Raw genomic sequence first — 22,789 nt, 5'->3', positions numbered from 1 at the left:
TTACGGTTTTCTGACAGTTTTATAGTTCCTTTGTTCCATGCTTCCTCTCTTATTGAGTTCATTTGTTATTGTTGTTGCTCAGTTGTGTCCAACTCTTTGTGACCCATGGACTACAGCACGCCAGGCTTCCCTGTCCTTCACCATCTCCCAGAGTATGCTCAAGCTCGTGTCCATTGAGTCAGTGATGCCATCCAGCCATCTCACGCTCTGTCATCCCCTTCTCCTGCCATCAGTCTTTCCTAGCATCAGGGTCTTTTCCAGTGAGTCAGTTCTTCACATCACATGGCCAAAGTATTGGAGCTTCAGCTTCAGCATCAGTCCTTGCAATGAATATTCAGGATTCATTTCTTTTAGAATTGACTGGTTTGATCTCCTTACTGTCCAAGGAACTCTCAAGAGTCTTCTCCAGCACCACAGTTCCAAAGCATCAATTCTTTGGCACTCAGTGAATTGATGATTTTTCCGTAGTGGTGCTTTCATTTCCTTTTCTTTCTCTTTCATGTATCGCCTGAAGATTTTTGCTTTGTGATTTCCATATAGCATGCATAAAATATCATATTACAATCTATTTTATGTTGATTCCTTGGAAGAAAAGTTATGACCAACCTAGATAGCATATTCAAAAGCAGAGACATTACTTTGCCGACTAAGGTCCGTCTAGTCAAGGCTATGGTTTTTCCTATGGTCATGTATGGATGTGAGAGTTGGACTGTGAAGAAGGCTGAGTGCCAAAGAATTGATGCTTTTGAACTGTGGTGTTGGAGAAGACTCGAGAGTCCCTCAGACTTCAAGGAGATCAACCAGTCCATTCTGAAGGAAATCAACCCTGGGATTTCTTCGGAAGGAATGATGCTAAAGCTGAAACTCCAGTACTTTGGCCACCTCATGGGAAGAGTTCACTCATTGGAAAAGACTCTGATGATGGGAGGGATTGGGGGCAGGAGGAGAAGGGGACGACAGAGGATGAGATGGCTGGATGGCATCACTGACTCGATGGATATGAGTCTGAGTGAACTCCGGGAGATGGTGATGGACAGGGAGGCCTGGCGTGCTGCCATTCATGGGGTCACAAAGAGTCGAACACGACTGAGCAACTGAACTGAACTGAACTGAACTGAACTGACAGCTATTTATTCTCTTGGTTTACTATATAATTGTTTTAATTATTTCCTCTTCAGCTATTTTAGAAGCACATCAGAAAAGGTTATAATGTTTTCTTAAACCATGAAGTATAATTTAGAAAACTTAAGGTGAGAAAAAATTCTATTGTATTTACCCATATTTTTACATGATGCTCTTCTTTCTTCCCGATATTGTTGAATTCCTTGTTTTGTTGTTTGCTTTCTATTTAGAGACTTTCCTTTATTTTTTAAAGGAAGATCTGCTACCAACAAATTCTCTTCATATTTCTTCATCAAAGAATGTCCTGACTTTCCCTTTATTCCTAAAAAATATTTTTGCTGAACATGGTCTATATTGCAAGTTTTCTAGTTTTTTTGTTTGTTTGTTTAGGGATCTGAAAAATACCATACTGCTTCCTTTAGGTTTCCTGTTTTCCGAGGAGACATTCACTGTCATTCTGAGTATTTTTTTTCCCTTTACACAAGGTGTTTTTCTCTTGACTGCTTGCAAAGTTTTTCTTTTTCTTTAGTTTTCTTATGTTTAATGATATGTTTTGGCATGAATTTCTTTGGGTTTATTCTGTTTTGTGTTTGTTCATCTTCTTGAATCTTTAGGTTTATCAGTCTTGCCAATTTTCAGAATCTTTTAGCCTAGTTCTCTAAGTACTTTTACAGACCTGCCTGCTTTCTCTTCTGAAACTGATGACACAGGTGTAAGATCTTTTGTTAATCATCCCACAACTCCCAGAGGTTCTGTTCATTTTTGTTTTCTTTTTTTTCCTGTTATTCAGATTGGCCAATTTCTGTTGTTTTATCTTCAGGTTCACTGATTCCCTTTGACACCTCCTCTGTGCTGCAGAATCTACCTATCAAGATTTTTATTTTACTAATTTCTAAAATTTCCATTTTGTTCTTTAACCTTCCATTTCTTTGCTGAGATTTTTTTTGTCTTCGCTGTGGTTTTACATTTATTCCTTTGTTTCAAATATGTGTATAATTGCTTATTGAAGCATTTTTATCATAGATGTTTTAATATCTTGTCAGATTATTCTGACATCTCTGTTAAATATTTTGGTATCAGCATCCATTGATTTTCTTTTCTTATTCAAGTTGAGATTTTTCTAGTTCTTGGTAGGATGAGTGGTTTTGATTAATGACAGTGGGTCTTGTTTAACCTTCCACTTTAGCTGGGTTTTCTGGACACCACTCCAGCAATGGAGAGGAGATTGCCACCTCCTTATTGCCAGGTGGAGGTAGAAATCCAGTTTCCCCACTTGGCTTCCTCTGACACCTGATGAAGGGCTCCTTGTTATTGCTGGAAGGGAATGGAAGTTCCAGCCCACTGCCTAATACTATGATAGGGGTGGCCTTATTCCTGCTGGCAGTGGTGAAAGTTCTTTTCTGATGGCACCCCAGTAGGGAGAAGGGGAAGATCCTCGTTACTGCTGGGTGGGGGGGGGCGGGGTGGACGTCCTGGTTCCCCCTGTAGTTTTCACTGACACTTGTGTGGAAAGAGGCTTGTTACCAGCCAAGGGGGTTGAAAAATCCTGCTCTCCCTTCTCTAATTACCCTCATGGTGTGTTTGGACACATACCCAATTGGAAATTGGATTGAGAATATAGCTCCTCACTTGTCTTTGGCTAACATATAACATAGGTGGGCATAGGGCCACAGTGTTTTCTGTTGTGTTTAAGCAGAGTGGTTATTTTCTAAAACTTTTCTGTCTTGCTATTTTGCCCCTTACTTGGTTCTTTGGCTATAAAGAGTAACCTTTGTTTGGGCCTTTATTCTCTGTTTCTGTTAGAATTTCTGGGTTGCTGGTTTCTTCAGCTCTGAGTCTATGAAATAAGAACCAAAAGGAAAAGCCAGAGAACTTAGCACTGTGTAGTTTCAGTGTCCTGACACACTGTGAAACTTCACCACCACCAATTTTTTAAAAATTTGTATATTGCGTTACTTCCCTCACCTCACTACTAGACTGTAAGCTCCTTGAAAACAGTGACTTTGAGTATTGTATTCTTTGATATATTGAAGTGCCTGTAATAGTGCTTGGCACATAAAAATCCCTAAATCAATATGTGTTGATGACTGAGTGAATAAATGAAATGAAATCTCATTCTTGGAAATTTCTGAGCACTTCCTGATGTGTGTTCCTGCATTGTTGGCAATTCCCAACATGCTTATATCCCTTACATGCAAATAAATAGTCCCTGGAATTACCTAATTGGGGAAATTGATGGCCATTAAATTATTAGTTGAATAATGTCCTTCCTTTACTCCTACCTTCTCTTTAAGTTCAGTGCTTATAGGACTATTCTCATTATTTTGGAATATAATCTGTGAAAAAGGCTGTATCCCTTTTAGTATTCTTCCTTTCCAAGCACTTATTTCTTGATCATGTGTCAGTCTCAGTGATATTCTCAATTTTATTCCATCTCTGAAATATCATTCATTCATTTTTTTAAACCTTTTTGGAGAAGGAAATGGCAACCCACTCGAGTACTCTTGCCTGGAAAATCCATGGGCTACAGTCCATAGAGTCACAAAGGGTCGGATGCGACTGGGCAACTGAACATTTTTTTTTTGGTGGTGGTAAGAAAATACATAACATAAAAATGGCCATCTTAACCATTTTTAAATGTACAGTTCAGTAACATTAAGCACATTCACAATGCTGTGCAACCATCCACACCATCCATCTCCAAAATCTTCCATTATCTCAAACTGAAACACTTTATCCATTAAACAGTAACTCCTGTTCCTCCCACCCACTAATACCTGGCATCCACCATTCTACTTTCTGTTCCTTTGAATTTGACTACTTTGGGAACCTCATATAAATGGAATCATCAAATATTTGTCCTTTTGTGACTGACTTATTTCACTTAGTGTATTATATTCCAGATTTATCCATGTTACAGCATGTGTCATAATTTCCTCCCTTAATACGATATTCCACAGTATGTATATACCACATTTCATTGATCCATCTATTTACTGATGGACCCTTGGGGCTGCTTCCATCTTGTGTTTGTTGTGAATTATACTGCTGTGAAGATGAGTGTGCAAATATCTGCACAAAGTCTTTTTTGGGTGTATAATAAGCAGAATTCCTGAATTATATGATAATTCTGTGTTTGATTTTTTAGGAATTGCCATACACATTCTTACCAGCAACATTTATTCTTTCTTAATTCAGTCCGTAGACATACATGTTGAGTTGCTTCTGTGTACCAAGAATTAGACTAGATACCAGAGGCATAGTGGTAAAATTGAGGTTAGATCTGTTTCATTCATAATTGTATCCAAGCTGTCTTAAACAGTTTGTTGATCCAAAGAGCAAGAGATAAAACAAGTGCACCCCTAAGGACCTACCTGATGAATAGTCCTTGAGGCTTTAGTCCTGGCTTGAAAGGAAAATAAGTGTCCAGGTCACCTTCAATCTCTTGTGCCTCTACATACCTCATAAGCAAGATCTTTCAGTTCAGTTCAGTTCAGTCGTTCAGTTGTGTCCAACTCTTTGCAACCCCATGAATTGCAGCACGCCAGGGCTCCCTGTCCATCACCAACTCCCGGAGTTCACTCAGACTCACGTCCCTCGAGTCCGTGATGCCATCCAGCCATCTCATCCCCTGTCGTCCCCTTCTCCTCCTGCCGCCAATCCCTCCCAGCATCAAAGTCTTTTCCAATGAGTCAACTCTTCCCATGAGGTGGCCAAAGTACTGGAGTTTCAGCTTCAGCATCAGTCCTTCCAAAGAAATCCCAGGACTGATCTCCTCCAGGATGGACTGGTTGGATCTCCTTGCAGTCCAAGGGACTCTCAAGAGTCTTCTCCAACACCACAGTTCAAAAGCATTAATTCTTCGGCGCTCAGCTTTCTTCACGGTCCAACTCTCACATCCATACATGACTACTGGAAAAACCATAGCCTTGACTAGAAGGACCTTTGTTGGCAAAGTAACATCTCTGCTTTTGAATATGCTATCTAGGTTGGTCATAACTTTCCTTCCAAGGAATAAGGGTCTTTTAATTTCATGGCTGCAGTCACCATCTGCAGTGATTTTGGAGCCCCCCAAAATAACGTCTGACACTGTTTCCACTGTTTCCCCATCTGTTTCCCATGAAGTGATGGGACCAGATGCCATGATCTTCGTTTCCTGAATGTTGAGCTTTAAGCCAACTTTTTCACTCTCCTCTTTCACTTTTATCAAGAGGCTTTTTAGTTCCTCTTCACTTTCTGCCATAAGGGTGTTGTCATCTGCACATCTGAGGTTATTGATATTTCTCCTGGCAGTCTTGATTCCAGCTTGTGCTTCTTCCAGCCCAGTGTTTCTCATGAGCAAGATCTTTAATCAATATTAATGTTTTTCTCTTTTTTTCCCCTATGGCAGTGTTACCCTAATATTTTAAAACTCCTAAAAAAATTGAATACGCTTATAATTATTTGCAATTTTTTTTATATTTGCTTTCCTCATCGCACTCCAAACTCTTCATTAGACAGAGTTTCCTGATACCATGTAACAGACACACAATATATATTGACCATATACAGACAAATAAAAATTCATATTTTCATTTAATATTTTTATATGAAAAATAAAGGTATGTTTTCTAAATGAAACATCTGTTGTGACCTATAATGTGCTTTATGTCCCCGTTCTTTTTATTGCCTCAAAGTTGGTGGTATGTGCAGCTGCCCCTGCTTGTGTACTACTGTCTGGGTCTCCAACTCTAAAACACCTTTGCCCTTCCTCTGGCTCCCTGTATCCATTTTCTCCTTTCTCTCTCTCTCTCTCTCTGTCTCTCTCTCTCTCTCTCTGTCTCTCTCTCTCTCACACACACACACACACACACAAATACATGTACATACTGTCCTACATTATGTAAGTTCAGGAGAAAAATAGTGAATGGAGGGGAAGATAATATGGGACTCTTTTCCTTCATCGTGGTCTAGAAGTAAAATCTCTTCACATCAGAAGAGTTACCAGTTATTTGAGGAAATAAGACCACAATGGAAAAGCTGTGACACTGCTTTTACGTATCAGAAAGAGGTGCTTTGTTCTGCCCGCCTTCGTCTGCCTCCAGTTTGAGCCCCTCTGCAGACTATCAGTGTTCCTCCGTGAGCGCTACTTTGTGTGTGCTTAGTTGCTTGGTGGTGTCCGACCCTTTGCGACCCCATTGTACTGTAGTCCGCCAGCAATGCCTTAGTTATGCCTTTCTCCTAATTCTTCTGTCATCCATATAACTGGCCCCACAATTTGTATTTGACTTTCTGCTTGTTAAAGAGTGTTACTCTTGTCTTCCTATCTCCTTTAAGACAGAGACCATATTTTATATTGAGATATACTACACAGTGCAAAGAAAGTTGCTGTGTATTTTGCCCTCATTTAATCCTTGAGTTTCAGGATTCTACTCGCAGCAGTGAATTAAGAGCCTTTTGGTTGGTATGAGCTAATCTCACTCCCCTAGTATTGCTTTTCTCTTTATTCACTAAAACTGATTTTAAACAATTTCATCTAAATGTTTTAACTAAATCAAGTTGACATATATTTAATAGATAGTTTTGTTAATCTTTAAGGATTGCTTTCAAAATTTTAATTGAATGAGCTCTTTGTTGTAGTGCAAGTGAAGGTCCTTCTGCCTGAGCCATTTTACAATAGTTGGCCAAAGTTCAGTATATTCTGGACTTTTCTTGATTTTTTTTTTTCCCCTTTGGGGCAATATAAAATTCCGTGTATTCCAAATTACAGGTACTGTACTTCTCTCCATATTAGAGAATTTTATAAATAATTGGGTAGGTTTGTCTTCTTCAACTTCTTTATCCAGTACATTTCCTTATGTACTTCTCATAATTTATCTGATATTTAAATGAATATTTTTAATTCTTTAGGCATTTCTGAAGTATCTGAAATAGGAATCATGAAAATCTGACATGTATTTTGTATATCTCCTTAACAACTTCATTGTAAAGCTTCTAACATGAAATGGCTGGGATAAAACTAAAATTTAACCTGTATTGAAATAAAACAATAAAAATACCCTTAAAGAGTATTGAAATGGTCACATTTAATACATTTTGCTGTAAAGGTTATATGATACAGACATTTTATGAAATACTGATTTTTTTTTGTTTCTAACGAAGAGCAGTTTTGATAAATGAATGACTCAATAATTTGCAAAAGATTTTAGCATGCTAGGGAAGAGCTTTTCAAGATAGAAGAAAGAAGTGAGCATTCTCAAAAGGCATTACTAAATGTACCATGCTTCTACTCTAGATTGATATAGCTTACCCATAAAATTTGATTAAAATGACACCGAAAATGACAGAAATCAGCTGTCACATACTAAATTGTGACTCCAAGTTATTGGAAATAACTAAATTGATACCTACTTCAGAAATTGTTAAAATTCTAAAAATGCTGAAAACTTAAAATAACAAAAAAAAGATGTTTGAAAGAAATTAGTATAAACAAAAAATTCCCACATGAACTGCTGAAATTTTAAAAAATGATAAAATGTAATTTTCTGAATATAAATCTGTGATCCTTAAGGTTAAACATCCATTGATATTTTCTATTGTTCTTCAAGGAAAACATTTCTTATTATATACTATTAAGACAAAATGAAAATAATTAAATGTAACTTTGCAGATATTTTCAAAATTGCTAAAAACTGTGCTATCTATAAATGTATTTAGACTTCATAATACCTAATATAGATAGGCTTTTAATAAATCTAAGGAATCTAGAACCAGTTAGTTTGTAATTTGTGAATACATTTAGCTGACTTCTTGATTTCAGGACTTTTATGCAAATGAAATGCTCTTCAACAGGATTAATGTATTATAAACACTTCTTCATTTATTGAAAACATCAAACTCAACAATGTGCAATGCTTTGTGCATTTGTTTCTGACCTTTAATTTGCAAATGAGCCACCTGGGAATCTTGTTAAATATAGATTCTGATTCAGTAGGTTTGATGTGGGGCCTGAGATTCTGCATTTCTAAGGCTCCCAGAGGATGCTAACACTACTTGTATGGAGTTGACACTCAAAGTAACAAGGTTGTAAAGAATAGAAAATATCTAGAACAAAGTTAACAATGAATGTGCTAATATTTCTGTTTTCACTGGCTTTAATTCTTTGATTTGCTAATTTACTTTTAATGCCAGGGATATTTTATATCAACTTAATTAAATTTTATGTAAGCATATGTTAACATTAATAATTTTGTTTTTAAAATAACTCTTTTGAATGATAATGGTTAAATATTTATAATCACATTACCTTTTTAGTTGGAGAGTTGATGTAAGATTGGTGGGCTGTAGTTGCCTGTGATCCTCATTTAGCAATGTCACGTTAGGCAAGTTACTCAACTCCCTGAGCCTATTTCAAATATTTACTTGTAGAAATCAGAGTTTATTCTTTCACCACTAGTGAAACCAAACAGGGTGATTTGGAGCATTAGAATTTGAAGCATCATGCAGTAATTTGAGGATTATCAACAGAGGAATGCTAACTAATAGTAGAGGAAAATGTACCTGTTTTGTTTGATTGATTGTGTTCTTTTTTGTAAGTTTTAAGTTTTTAATTGGTTCTGAAGTTACTATTTTTTGAAAGTATGGCCTTTTTTTCTAATAAATCTGTAAGATATTTTTGCACATAAATTTTGTGCAAAATCTTTGCACATGAAATTTACTCTTCACACTGGCATTACCTATTCACCATCTTTACAGTGAACTAATAAGCATTTAATTGTCTTGAGTCAGTGACCTGTGGTGTCCGTAAGCTAAATACCAGTTTCAAGATACTTAATTTACTTGATTTAAAGCAACTCAGTGATAGTTTTTGAAGATTTATTGTAAATGGTTGGTGTTGAGTGTTTGTCTTTAAGCAAATAGTAAATGAAACATTGTCTCCTATTTTCAGAATCAAGTCACTTGGAACAGCAACTTGAAGAAGCTAATTCTGTGAGGCGAGAATTAGATGATGCTTTTAGACAAATCAAGGCCTATGAAAAACAAATCAAGACATTACAACAAGAAAGGGAAGAATTAAATAAGGTAAAAATAAATAGACATACTGTTAACGTCTTTTCTGAATTCTTAATCTTGTTTACTTTGTATACCGAAAGCATTCATAATGAATTACAATAATTATATTTTATCTGTAAAATGTTGGTTTAAAAACTTAAATATTTTGGTGTATGACATTTTGTGAATGGCAATTGCGAAGAAACCTTTATATTCCTGAGGCTTCAAAGTGCAGAATCTATTGTTCTTTTGGAAAGTTAGTAATCAAAGGACTTGATTAAAAGTAAATGTTACTGAAAAAGAAATATCATGAGGAAATGAGAGAATAGTAAAAATCAATTTAGTATCTATGGAAAAATGAAAAATATAGGTGTATTTTCACTGTGACTTGCTTATGAACATTCCTAAAAGATTGTGACAGAAGATTTCTTTAATTCTTTAATCATTTTTTTAGGTGTCAGTTTATCTTTCAAAGCATGGATGAATAAGCTAAAGTTATTTTTGTAAGAACTTTGTGAACATATAAGTATTACTATAAACATCTACAAAATTTATTAATAGCTAGGACACTATAACACAATCCAATAGAGGATATAATATTTGAACACTAGAGAAATATACTTAAATGACACACTCTGTGTATTTTGCCTTTCATTAACAAATTTTAAAATGTTGAAACTAATACAAGCCAACACAAAAAAGAAATGAGTGGCTTATGACATAGTATAAATTGTATTCAACTATGTTGTATATAATTCACTGATAATATAGAGGAAGTACTTCTGGGGAAGACATAAGTCTTGCTGCCCATAAAGAAATGGAGATAATTAAAAATAAAACAAATAACCTTTTGCTGATGAAGCTAGTCAAAAAGATTAACAGAGAAAGCTATGAAGGTCAAAGTGAATTATATTAGTATATTTTTATGTTTTTCTTGAATCACTTTCAAACAGTGTCTGGTACAAATTCACATATTTTTATGGTCAATTTAATAATAATTGTAATTTATAGCAGAGGCCCTGTTTGTTTTAATAATATTATTTTATTAGTGGTTATTATTATGTGTTTAAAGGTAGGATTACTCCGCCAAACTTAGTTAACATAATAAGGATGAGCATCTGATATCTAGATTTATGGTTACTTTGTCAATTTTTAATAAGTTTTGATATTAAAAATCCTTTAATATATTCTGAGAAGAGGGTAGTGCTAAAATGAAATACGTATTGATAAAGAATTTTAAATGAGTTGTCTGATACCCTGCAGGCAGCAGATATTCTTAAGATTTTTTTCATTTGAGGCATATACAAAATAAATGTAACATTATATATGTAAATATACATAAATATACATATATATAAAGTTATAATGTTATATAACATTATATAAGTTTTGATATAAATAATAGATGAACCTAACATCTAACTTAAGAAATAGACCATCACCTATTTTATGGCATAGCCCTGGGTAGTCATTTCCTTCCTTTTCTCTCTACTTCCCTGGCAGTGTTTTGAATTTTAAGTTAATCATTCTATTAGTTAAAAAATTTTTATCACATATTAGTGTATCTCAAAACAGTATATTAGTGTTGCTTGTTTTTAAGCTTATAAAATAGTATAACTCATCAATATAACTGTTGATCATTTACTTAGTTGCTATATACACCATTATTTCAAAACCTACAATTTACTTGCCTAATTTTTTGTTTGCAGACATTTAGGTTGCTTATAATTGATAACTACTATAAATGATGCTGCTGTGAACATTCTTGAACATATATCCAAATACACACACAGACACACACACAAACACAAATAGAATAATTGGGTCATAGGCAATCTGAATATTTTTTATGATAATGTCAAATCATTTCCACTGGTTGTACCAATTTATACTCCCACCAGTAGTGCATAAGAATTTTTATATTCAGCATTGCCTCATATTATTAGAAATGTTATTTTTGAAAAACCTAATCTAAATTGACATTTTAGGTCTAAAATGATATTTTAGTATGTCCTTAATTTGCATTCTTTAATTACTAACAAGGTCAAATAACTCCACACATATCCTTTTATCATTTATATTTCTTATTTTGTGAAATACTTTTTAATATCCTTCATACATTTTTCTGTTGGGTTGTTTGTCTTTTCCTTATTGGTCTGTAAGAATTCTTGAAATTCTCTGGCATGCTAATCTTTTGTCGATTATATATGTTACAGATGTCTCCCAGCTAGTGGCTTGTCTTTGCATTTTCTTTATAGGATCCTTTGAATAGCAAAAAGTTTTTAGTCTTAAAGTAGCCAAATTCATCAATCTTTATTTTTATGATTATTGCATTTGCTGGCTTATGTAAGAAGTCTGAGGTAAAAAACAATTCTCCTAAATTTTTATCTTGACCTTTTATAAGTTTGGTCTTCATATTTGAGTTTTTAATGCATCAGCAATTTATTTTTGTGTATCATATGAGGTAAGGATCCAATTTCACTTTTTCTCATATAGCTAGCCAGCTGTTCGTTTGTTAAATAGGCCCTCCTTCCCTCAGTGATGTGCAGTATCACCTCTCTCGTATATTAAATTTCCATTCATTCAACTCTCTAGTCCTTGAAGACTGTGATGGGATTTTGTTTAAAATTGCATTAAATCTATATAGAGCAATTTCAGGAGAATTGACATCATTATAATATTGAGTCTTTAAGTTCTTATCCATTATTTATTAATATCATTCTAAATGCTCACAGGATTTCAAGAGCAAGGAAAGATTATTACCATTTGCATTCAGAAAGAAAACTCAAGGAGAAGTAGTCCCAAGAAACTGAATGAGGGTGTTTATACAGAGGAGAGAGGCAGATGCTTCCTGCTTGCCCTCTATCTCTACCCACCTTTCTGAGGGTCTCCTTGGAAACCTAAAGAGAAGAATCTAGGACCCTTTGAAATATAAATGAGTCACTCCAGTGAAAAGATAAGTCCGACTCTCCAGCTCTAAAAAGAGGGTGTCTCCTTGGTTCTAGCTCTTATCTCTCTCTCAGCCCCTCCTTGAAGTGTAAACACCTCAGCCCAGGAGTTAAATCTCTTTGCAGTTTTCTTACTGTCTAAGTTAGTCATAAAGACTTGTTCATGTCCTAAGTTTCAGTAAAATTTGCTTAGAAAGGCCTAACTGTACAAAAACATAAAATTATTTTATCCACAAACGTTGTATATCTGTGTATCTTTAAAGTATTTTAAAATGTTTCACCATAAAATTCTATGCAGGTCTTGTTTGCCTCTCCTTAAATTTATTATCCTAAGTTTTCATATATTAAATTGTGAAAAGAAAGTGTTAGTTGCTCCGTCATGTCCAACTCTTTGCAACCCCATGGACTGCACTCCGTCAAGCTCCTCTGTCCATGGGATTTTCCAGGCAAGAATGCTGGATTGGGTTGCCATGCCCTTCTCCAGGAATCTTCCTGACGCAGGGATCAAACCTGGGTCTCCTGCATTACAGGCAGAGTCTTCACCATCTGAGCCACCATTGAAGTCCCCAGTAAATTGTACATTTAAAATTTTACTTTCTTACTGATTCTGTCCTAGCAACATTCCTAAACTCTTATTGTAGTAATTTATTTGAGATTCTTTAAAGTGTTATAAAATAATGACAATTTTGTTCATTTGTTTACTGTTTTTTCTTTCCTTGTCTTACTGTATAAGCTAGGACCTCAAATATGACATTCAGTAGAGGTGATGATAGCAGCCATCCCTGTCTTATTCCTGATTTCACAAAAATACCTTTACTATTTTATCATTAATAATAATGTTTTCTCTAAGTTTTTGGTGAAAGTTATCTTCTTATTTTGCTAATCATTTTCATCAAAATGGGTATTGAATTTATTAAATGTTCTCTTTTTGCACAGTACTGGAACAGATTTCTAGGAATTTGTTAATACCCATTGATGGAATTATATAATTGTTCTCCTTTAATCAATTGGTTTTCTGACTTATGTTTATAGACTTTTTCTAATGTTGAAACATTTTTGCTTTTCTGGGTTAAAACTATATTACCCATATATTGTCTGCTAAATATTAATATGATAATACAGGTAGCAGTTATGTTGTATCTGTTTTAATAGCATTGTATTAAGTGCTTTATATATATATTAGATCATTTAATCTTTTACAGAACCCAGGTATTAGTAGTAGTAGCAGCAGCAGTAGTTATAGTATTTATGTAAATGGTGAGATCCCACACAAACAAGCTAAGTACATTTGTTCAAGATCATAGAGATAGAAAGTGGGGAAACTGGAATTTCAACACAGGGAGTTGAGTTCCAGAGTTCATGTTTATCCACTTTATATATCACTGAACTTATTTGCTAATGTCATTTTTTTAAGGATTTTTAAATTTGTTTTCTTTAATAAGAAAACAAATCATATTTTTTAAAAATTTATATATAAAGATTATACTGGTCTCATAGAATTCACTGAGTAGCACTGCCTCTTTTTCTGTTCTCTAGAAAAATTTGTATAAGAGAAACATTTTGTTCCTTGAAACACTGGGAATCATCTGTAAAACCATCTGAGCCTGGAGATTTCTTTCACGCTGGAGGGGGATGAGGAAATTTTGTTAGCTATTGGTTTGGTTACTTTAATTGTTATAGAACTATTCAAGCATTCTATTTCTTCTTGAAACAGTTTTGATAAATATAGTTTTGTAGGAATTTGTTCATTTCACAAGTTGAAAAGTTTATTGGCATAAAATGTTTCATTGCATCCTTTTACCTTTTTTGATTTCTTCTAGATTTGTGATTATAACCTCTCTTACTTTTTTCACTTCTAAATGCTCTATAAAATTGTTTTATAAACAACTTCAATAGTCTTTTTGCCTGATCATTTTAGTCTTTTGTCATTCTCCTGTTTTTATAATTTCCTTTCATTTCTTCATTTTATATATAGCAATATATTAGTATCTGATAATTCTAATATCCAAATATATTGGGGTTTATTTTTATTGTTTGTAATGTTTGCTTATAGTTGTTTGCCCTTTGGGTGTTTGGGTAATCTATGGTTGTGAGCTCATATTTGTATGCTCTTAAAAAAAAATACCCTAGATTTCATTGAGACACTTTTCCTCAAAGAAGATTTGCATTTCTTTTTGTTGGGAGGCAAGTGATTCTACTGACCCAAGTCTATTTTAGCCCCTTCTAAGTTTCTCAGTTTAATTAGAGAGTTTAGCTTTTCTCTTTGCTGCTGGCCCAAGAGTTAGTCCCCCACATCAAATATAACCCTTGTTTTTATCATTTGTAATCATTTGATATAATTTTTTAAACCTTACAGATAGCCATTACATTTCACAAAATCTTTATTTTGACCATTGTATCTTTTATTTCTGTACCATTTTATTTATTTATTGAAACTAAGGTAAATCAGGTTAAATCTTTGCAGTTAGAATGTTAGCATAAGAAATTGAGAATACGAACAGAGCACCATGCTACTAGTATCTGTTCAAAAGTAATTCATTTCTTTTAATTTTATTCCAAGGTGAATAATTTTGGCTCTTCATGGCTTCATGATAGCTAATTTGATGGCCAAATTTGGTCCCTAGGTTGCAGAATTGGTAACTTATATTCTTTTTACAAAACTGTAGGAACTAGTCCAGGCTAGTGAGCGATTAAAAAACCAATCCAAAGAGCTGAAAGACGCACACTGTCAGAGGAAACTGGCCATGCAGGAATTCATGGAGATCAATGAGCGGCTAACAGAATTGCACACCCAAAAACAGAAACTTGCTCGCCATGTCCGAGATAAGGAAGAAGAGGTGGACCTGGTGATGCAAAAAGTTGAAAGCTTAAGGCAAGAACTGCGCAGAACAGAAAGAGCCAAAAAAGAGGTTAGTAGTCAGGCAAATTTTGTAGTGGCCATGGGGTAGTGATTAAAGCTGCTTTTTCAGACTAGTGAAATAATATATATTTCATTTAATTTTTGAAAAAAGTGTTTTTTTTAGTTTGGTAATGTTATTTAACATGAATTTCAACATTTGAGTTATCTCCGTATTACAAGGTAAATTCTCGTGGGGAAAACATTTTATTAGAGAAACAATTATAATCATGAAATCGGCTTTTTTCATTTTCCTTTAAAAGCTGGAAGTTCGTACAGAAGCTGTGGCTGCTGAAGCATCTAAAGACAGGAAATTGCGTGAACAGAGTGAGCACTATTCTAAGCAACTGGAGAATGAACTAGAGGGACTGAAGGTAACTTTTGATTTCATATTTATCAAGTTGAATTAAATTTCTCCCCTTTATGCTTAACAGGATTACTAGTCGTGTGTTCCTTTTGGTATGGAGTAAAAACTAGTTATCCTTCAAACATAGTATTCTTAATTCTCATCAGTAGGAAGCTGGTGTAGATTTCATAATCATGCTGCAAGGAAAGGGAAGACTGTGTTTAATGGAGAAATCTGTTAGGAAGGAGTTAAAATTTATGAAGGTCTGCATACTTGGATGAGATACATTCGTAATCTCATGGGAGGCATGGTTAGATGTCTTAGACCCTCTGTCCTGTCTACACATGGACATCACCAAATGGTCAATACCAAAATCAGATTGATTATATTATTTGCAGCCAAAGATAGAGAAGCTCTATACAGTCAGCAAAAACAAGACCGGGAGCTGACTGAGGCTCAGATCATGAACTCCTTATTGCCAGATACAGACTTAAATTGAAGAAAGTAGGGTAAACCACTAGACCATTCAGGCATGACCTAAATCAAATACCTTAAGAGTGTACAGTGGAAGTGACAAATAGATTCAAGGGATTAAAGCTGATACACAGAGTGCCTGAAGAACTATGGACAGAGGTTCGTGACATACAGGAGGCAGTAATCAAGACCATCCCCAAGAAAAAGAAATGTAAAAAGGCAAAATGGTTGTCTGATGAGGCCTTACAAATAGCTGAGAAAAGAAGAGAAGCTAAAGGCAAAGGAGAAAAGGAAAGATATACCCAACTGAATGTAGAGTTCCAAGAACAGCAAGGAGAGATAAGAAAGCCTTCCTTAGTAATCAATGCAAAGAAATAGAGGAAAACAATAGAATGAGAAAGACTAGAGATCTCTTCAAGAAAATTAGAGATATCAAGGGAACATTTCATGCAAAGATGAGCACAACAAAGGACAGAAACAGTATGGACCTAACAGAAGCAGAAGATGTTAGGAGGTGGCAAGAATACACAGAAGAATGATACAAAAAAGCATCTTCACGACCCAGATAACCGTGATGGTGTGATCATTTACCTAGAGCCAGACATCCTGAAATGTGAAGTCACATGGGCCTTAGGAAGCATCACTACAAACAAAAATAGTGAAGGTGATGGAATTCCAGTTGAGCTATTGCAAATCCTAAAAGATGATGCTGTGAAAGTGCTTCACTCAATATGCCAGCAAATTTGGAAAACTCAGCAGTAGCCACAGGAGTGGAAAAGGTCAGTTTTCATTCCAATCCCAAAGAAAGGCCATGCCAAGGAATGTTCAAACTACTACACAATTGCACTCATCTCACACACTAGCAAAATAATGCTCAAAATTCTCCAAGCCAGGCTTTAACCGTATGTGAACCATGAACTTCCAGATGGTCAAGCTGGATTTAGAAAAGGCAGAGGAACCAGAGATCAAATTGCTGACATGCGCTGGATCATCAGAAAAGCATGAGAGTTCCAGAAAAACATCTATTTTTGCTTTATTGACGACACCAAAGGCTTTGACTGTGTAGATCACAACAAACTGTGAAAAATTCTTAAAGAGATGGTGATCCCAGACCACCTGATCTGCCTCCTGAGAAATCTGTATGCAGGTCAACAAGCAACAGTTAGAACTGGACATGGAACAACAGATTGGTTCCAGATAGGGAAAGGGGTACGTCAAGGCTGTATATTGTCACCTGCTTATTTAACTTATATGCAGAGTACAACATGAGAAATTCAGATCTGTATGAAGCATAAGCTGGAATCAAGATTGCCAGGAGAAATATCAGATATGCAGATGACACCACCCTTACGGCATTTTCACCATATGAAAGTGGTGAAATTTCACACTTATGAAAGTAAAGAAGAACTAAAGAACCTCTTGATGAAAGTGAAAGAGGACAGTGAAGAACTTGGCTTAAAGCCCAACATTCAGAAAACTAAGATGGCGTGCGGTCCCATCGCTTCTTGGCAAATATATGGGGAACCAATGAAAACAGTGAGAGACTTTGTTTTTGTGCTCCAAAATCACTGCAGATGGTGACTGCAGCCATGAAATTAAAAGATGCTTGCCCCTTGGAGGACAAGCTGTGACCAACCTAGATAGCGTATTAAAAAGCAGAGACATTACTTTATCAACAAAGGTCCGTCTAGTCAAAGCTATGGTTTTTCCAGTGGTCATGAATGGATGTGAGAGTTGGACTGTAAAGAAAGCTAGCACAGAAGAATTGATGCTTTTGAACACTGTGGTGTTGGAGAAGACTCTTGAGAGTCCCTTGGACAGCAAGGAAATCCAACCAGTCCCCCCTAAAGGAAATCAGTCCTGAATATTCATTGGAAGGACTGATGTTGAAGCTGAAACTCTAATACTTTGGCCACCTGATGTGAAGAACTGACTCCTTGGGAAAGACCCTGATGCTGGGAAAGGTTGAAGGTGGGAAGAGAAGGGGATGACAGAGGATGAGATGGTTGGATGGCATCCCAAATTGATGGACATGAGTTTGAGTAGGCTCTGGGAGTTGGTGATGGACAGGAAAGCCTGGCATGCTGCAGCCCATGGGGTCGCAAACAGTCAGACACAATTGAGCAACTCAACTGAACTGAAACATCTCAACAGAAGTGCTTAGGAAGGGAAATCCTTGTGCCAGTTCTAGAGCTGGACTATCTGGTTTTAAAGCCTGGCCTCATCAGTTACTTGCTGTTTAATGCTGGACAAAACATTTAGTCTCTTTGGACTTTAATTTTCTCATTTGTAAAACCCTATATCATTGGTTTTACACAAGGAGTATATATGTATGTATGTAAGCTTCTACATTGCATGTGCTCAGTTACTAATAGCTATAATAATGTTATGTATGTCAAAGTGAGAGAATTAGTATCAAATGGATATCATATTTCTATAACACTAAATTATAATCTGAATATGATATCTGCCTTTTCCTGACTCTGACCTTTGCATATCCCATTTCTTCAGCATTGTCTGCCAGCCACCACCTCCACATACTCCTTACATGCCTAGTCTAGTATCTTACATGCCTAGTCTAGTATCTTATTCATTCAACAAATAAAAGAATTAAGTTGAATGTCATCTGAGGAAGTTTAAGTATTCCTTATTCTGTGGTGCTTTAGAATTTTGTTAATAAATTTACAATAGCTCTTATTATAATTACTTATTCACAAAATGTCTCCCCATCTAAACTATGACTTAGTTTATTGAAAGCATAGGCTGGTATATTATTATCCTGGCACAGGACCAAATTTTTAATACTTGTTTAATAAGTGTGTTAAATCAGTGAGTGAATGATGTGGTAGAATTGGCTAGAACTTGCTTTTTCTCTGAAAACTGAATAATAGTGATTGCAAATAAGTTTTCTCTGCTTTAAATACAAGTATGAACTAGATTTTTTTTTCTTGCTTTGGGGATTGGTTTCTCTTGTTTTGTTTTGATTAATTGTGATTCCCTGGTCTTGTTTAGCTTTCTAAATTAGAAATATTTCTTCCGTAAAAGTCTAGACTTCTAGAACAGAATTAGTGTATTTGAAGTCATTGCATTACCATCTCAAATAACTTTCAGTCAGGGATGGCTTTGTTTCCAGCACTATTTTAGATGCTTTTGTTAAAAACCAGGATCAGAAGGTGCAAACCAGAAGAAATCTTAGAGATTATTTGCATTTGAGAAAAGTGAAACTCAGAAGAGTTTAGGATTTACAGTCTTAAATGACAGAGTACAATTTAAACCCAGGTTTTCTAATTCTCAGTACCATTCTATCTGCTTGTTTCCTTTTTTTTCCTCCTTTACTAGTCACTGCTGCATTGAAGACTTCCAATCACATATACTAACCTACTGATCAAGCACTCATAATCTCTTGTATCTTTTAAAAATTTGTGGTAATAATAAAACTACCCAATAAATTGTTTAACACGTTCGAAATACTTAGCCCATGGCCTGGCACAAAGTAAAGGCTCGGTAATTGTTAGCTATGATTATTATCATAATTTTAGGATATTATTATTATATTTTAGGATTATTATCATTTCTTTAAGATATTTCTTTAAGATAATCTGAAAGTGGGAATGTCTTGATTTAAAGGTATATACATGTAAATTTTGAAACTTACTTTGGCCCGTTTAAAAGGTTATACGAATCTTTACTGCATTGAGAATACTTTTCAATAGAATTGAAGAGAGAGAAAGTTCTTGAGTAAATGTTAGAAACTGTAGCACCCCACTTCCAAAAATGGACAGAAGATAAATAAGGATACAGATGTCTAACAACACATATATTGAACCCTCTTCCCAACAACAGCAGAATACATATTCTTCTCGAGTACGATTGACACATTGTCCAGGATAGATCAGATATTAGGCCACAAAATAAATCTCAATAAATGTAGAATGACTGAAATCACACAAAGTATCTACTCCAATTTCACCATAGAATGAAGCTAGAAATCAGTATCATAAGGAAAACTGGAATGTTAAAATATGTGCCAATTAAGCAAGGCACTCTTAACCAACCCCTGGGTCAAGTGAAGAAATCACAAGGAAAATTAGAAAATGCTAATCAAATGAAAATACCACGTGGGATGCAGCAGAGGCAGTGCTCAGAGGCAAATGTGTAGCTATAAATGCTTCTATTAAAAAGTAAGAATCTCAAATCAGTAACCTAACTTTATATCTTACAGAACTAGAAAAAGAAGAGCAAAGGAAACAAAGCTAGCAGCAGGAAGGAAATAAAGATTAGAGCAGAGTTCAATAAAACGAGAAGAGGACAATAATAAAGAGAATGAAACCAAAGTTGATTCTTTGAAAGATCAGCAAAATTGACAAACCTTTAACTAGACTTGACAGAGAGAGGGAGGAAGGGAGGAAGCAAGTAACTAACATCAGAAGTGAAAGTGGATGTTGCTACCTGTCATCAAAAAGCAGAAGGATTATAAGAGAATAAACAACTCTGTGCCAACAAAGTAATCTAGATGAAATGGATAGATTGAGAAGCATGCAGATTATCTAAATGCAAGATAAAATATAAAGTTGCAACAGACTTATAACAGGCAAAGAGAATGAACCAGCTCAGGACCAGATAAGTTCACTAGTGAACTGAACCAAACTTTTAAGGAAGAATTAATACCAATTCCTCTTAAACTCTTCCACAAAATATAAGAATAAGGAACACTTCCTAATTCATTCCCTAAGGCCAACACTGCTGTAATCCCAAAACCACATGAATAATGTAAGAAGAAAATTACAGACCAGTATTCCTAATGAATATAGATACATGAATTCTCAACAAGATACCAATAGACCAAATCCAAAGTTGTATTAAAAAGCTTATAAACCATGGCAAAGTGGGGTTTATCCCAGGAATGCAAGAGTGGTTAAATGTAAGAAAATAAATCAATATAATAAATCACATTAAAAGAAACAAAAGTGAGCAGGGGGAACACATGGTCATCTTAATTTCACAAAATGCAACACTCTTTCCTGATAAAAACTCTCAGAAAAGTAAGAATAGAATGGAATGTACTTAACATGAGAAAAGGCATTTATGGAAAACCCACAGCTAACATCATACTCAATGATGAATGATTAAAAAAAATTTTCCCTTAGATTAGGAATGAGACGAGGATGCCCATTTTCACCATTGCAATTTAACATTATGCTAGTGGTTCTAGCCAGAGGAATTAGACAAGAAAAAGAAATAGAAGTCATCCAACCTGGGAATGAAGAGGTAGAACTATTTGCAGATCATAGGATCCCATATTTTAAAACTTTAGAGAATACTGCCAATTTCCATTCTAATGTGTAAGAACTTTGGAAATCACCACTTTGTTCTAATACTAAGTAAAAGGCTGAACAAGTTGAAAAATCAACAGTTCTTAGACTTGAAAGAAGAGTTCAGTTCAGTTCAATTCAGTTCAGTCCCTCAGTCGTGTCCGACTCTTTGCGACCCCATGAATCGCAGCACGCCAGGCCTCCCTGTCTATCACCAACTGCCGGAGTTCACTCAAACTCATGTCCATCGAGTCCGTGATGCCATCCAGCCATCTCATCCTCTGTCATCCCCTTCTCCTGCCCCCAATCCCTCCCAGCATCAGAGTCTTTTCCAATGAGTCAATTCTTCACATGAGGTGGCCAAAGTACTGGAGTTTCAGCTTCAGCATCAGTCCTTCTAAAGAACACCCAGGACTGATCTCCTTTAGAATGGACTGGTTGGATCTCCTTGCTGTCCAAGGGACTCTCAAGAGTCTTCTCCAACACCACAGTTCAAAAGGATCAATTCATCAGCACTCAGCTTTCTTCACAGTCCAACTCTCACATCCATACATGACCACTGGAAAAACCATAGCCTTGACTAGACAGACCTTTGTTGGCAAAGTAATGTCTCTGCTTTTCAATATGTTATCTAGGTTGGTCATAACTTATCTTCCAAGGAGTAAGCGTTGTTTAATTTCATGGCTGCAGTCACCATCTGCAGTGATTTTGGAGCCCCCCAAAATAAATTCTGACACTGTGTAAGAAAAGTAGTATCACAGAATGAACTCCTACCCTGTAAGTTGGAGAGAGTGACATGCAGATCAGAAAAATCACAACTTAGGAGAGCAGGAACCCTTGTAGGAAAGCAGTGCAGTGCAGGGAAGCATGAACTGTACTTGAAAAATTGCTCGTGGCTCAGCGCAGACAAGTCTGAGATACAAAAACTCCAGGGGACCCTCATCACTGGGGAGCCCTCACGGTTTCATCAGCTTTACATCCTAGAGCTCTGCCAGGTTTTTACAGTGAGTGTCAGAGGAAAATACCCCTTGTACTAACAATAGGGATAGCAGTTGTCAAATGTACCAGAGCAGTCTGTCCTTGTTAACAGTGTGTCTTCAACTAGAACCTAACTTGCTGAGGTTTTATCAGACCTAACTAACTTGAGAGAAGGGAAATAACCCAGCCCAGCCCACTGTAGTCACCCTGTCCAAACAGGTAAATGGGGGAGAGTAGCTGACAAGGTTGTCTTAAGTTCACAGGCCAGAAGCCCAGGCTCAATAACATACTGATATCTAATCTTAGCGTTCCAGAACACTTCTCCTCTCCACACAACTTCCACCACATTACTAAGAGCCTATTTACAGCAGTTCCTTTTACTCAGTACAGCATGGTGACCTAACAATGAAAAATTACACTGAAAGCCAAAAAACAGTTACAATAGAGCAAACATCAGAACCAGACTCAGGGTTGTTGAAATGGTCAGACCAGGAATTGAAAACAGCTCTGATGGATAAGATAAAAGACTTTAATGAAACTATGATAACGTTAATCAAAAGAAAGTGGGAGTAGCTATATTAATTTCAAACAGGGTGATATTCGGAGAGGGGAAAGTTTTTAGAAGTAAAGAAAGGCATTGTTTGTCACCAAGAAGACCTGGCATACTTAACGTGTACGTGTG

The 22,789-nt window shown here is 35.7% G+C and overlaps 1 protein-coding gene across 12 annotated transcripts in view; it reads left to right on the top strand.

Annotated features, from left to right (window-relative positions):
• CDC42BPA (CDC42 binding protein kinase alpha) overlaps window positions 1–22,789 on the top strand; it is a 304,528-nt gene that overhangs the window by 186,677 nt on the left and 95,062 nt on the right. For 9 of the 12 annotated variants that reach the window (XM_069545453.2, XM_069545448.2, XM_069545449.2 and 6 more), the window contains exons 12-14: window positions 9,050–9,183; window positions 14,768–15,010; window positions 15,261–15,371. In XM_069545453.2, the coding sequence (XP_069401554.1) occupies window positions 9,050–9,183; window positions 14,768–15,010; window positions 15,261–15,371 (488 nt within the window). The remainder of the gene's footprint in view (window positions 1–9,049; window positions 9,184–14,767; window positions 15,011–15,260; window positions 15,372–22,789) is intronic. The other 3 variants (XM_069545455.2, XM_069545451.2, XM_069545454.2) reach the window with 1 other exon arrangement.

This window comes from Ovis canadensis, chromosome 12 (genome assembly GCF_042477335.2).
Source record: "Ovis canadensis isolate MfBH-ARS-UI-01 breed Bighorn chromosome 12, ARS-UI_OviCan_v2, whole genome shotgun sequence".
In the NCBI taxonomy this organism is placed as follows: Eukaryota; Metazoa; Chordata; class Mammalia; order Artiodactyla; family Bovidae; genus Ovis; species Ovis canadensis.
Note: the sequence above shows the minus strand (reverse complement) of the source record. Positions and strands in the feature narration are given on the sequence as shown.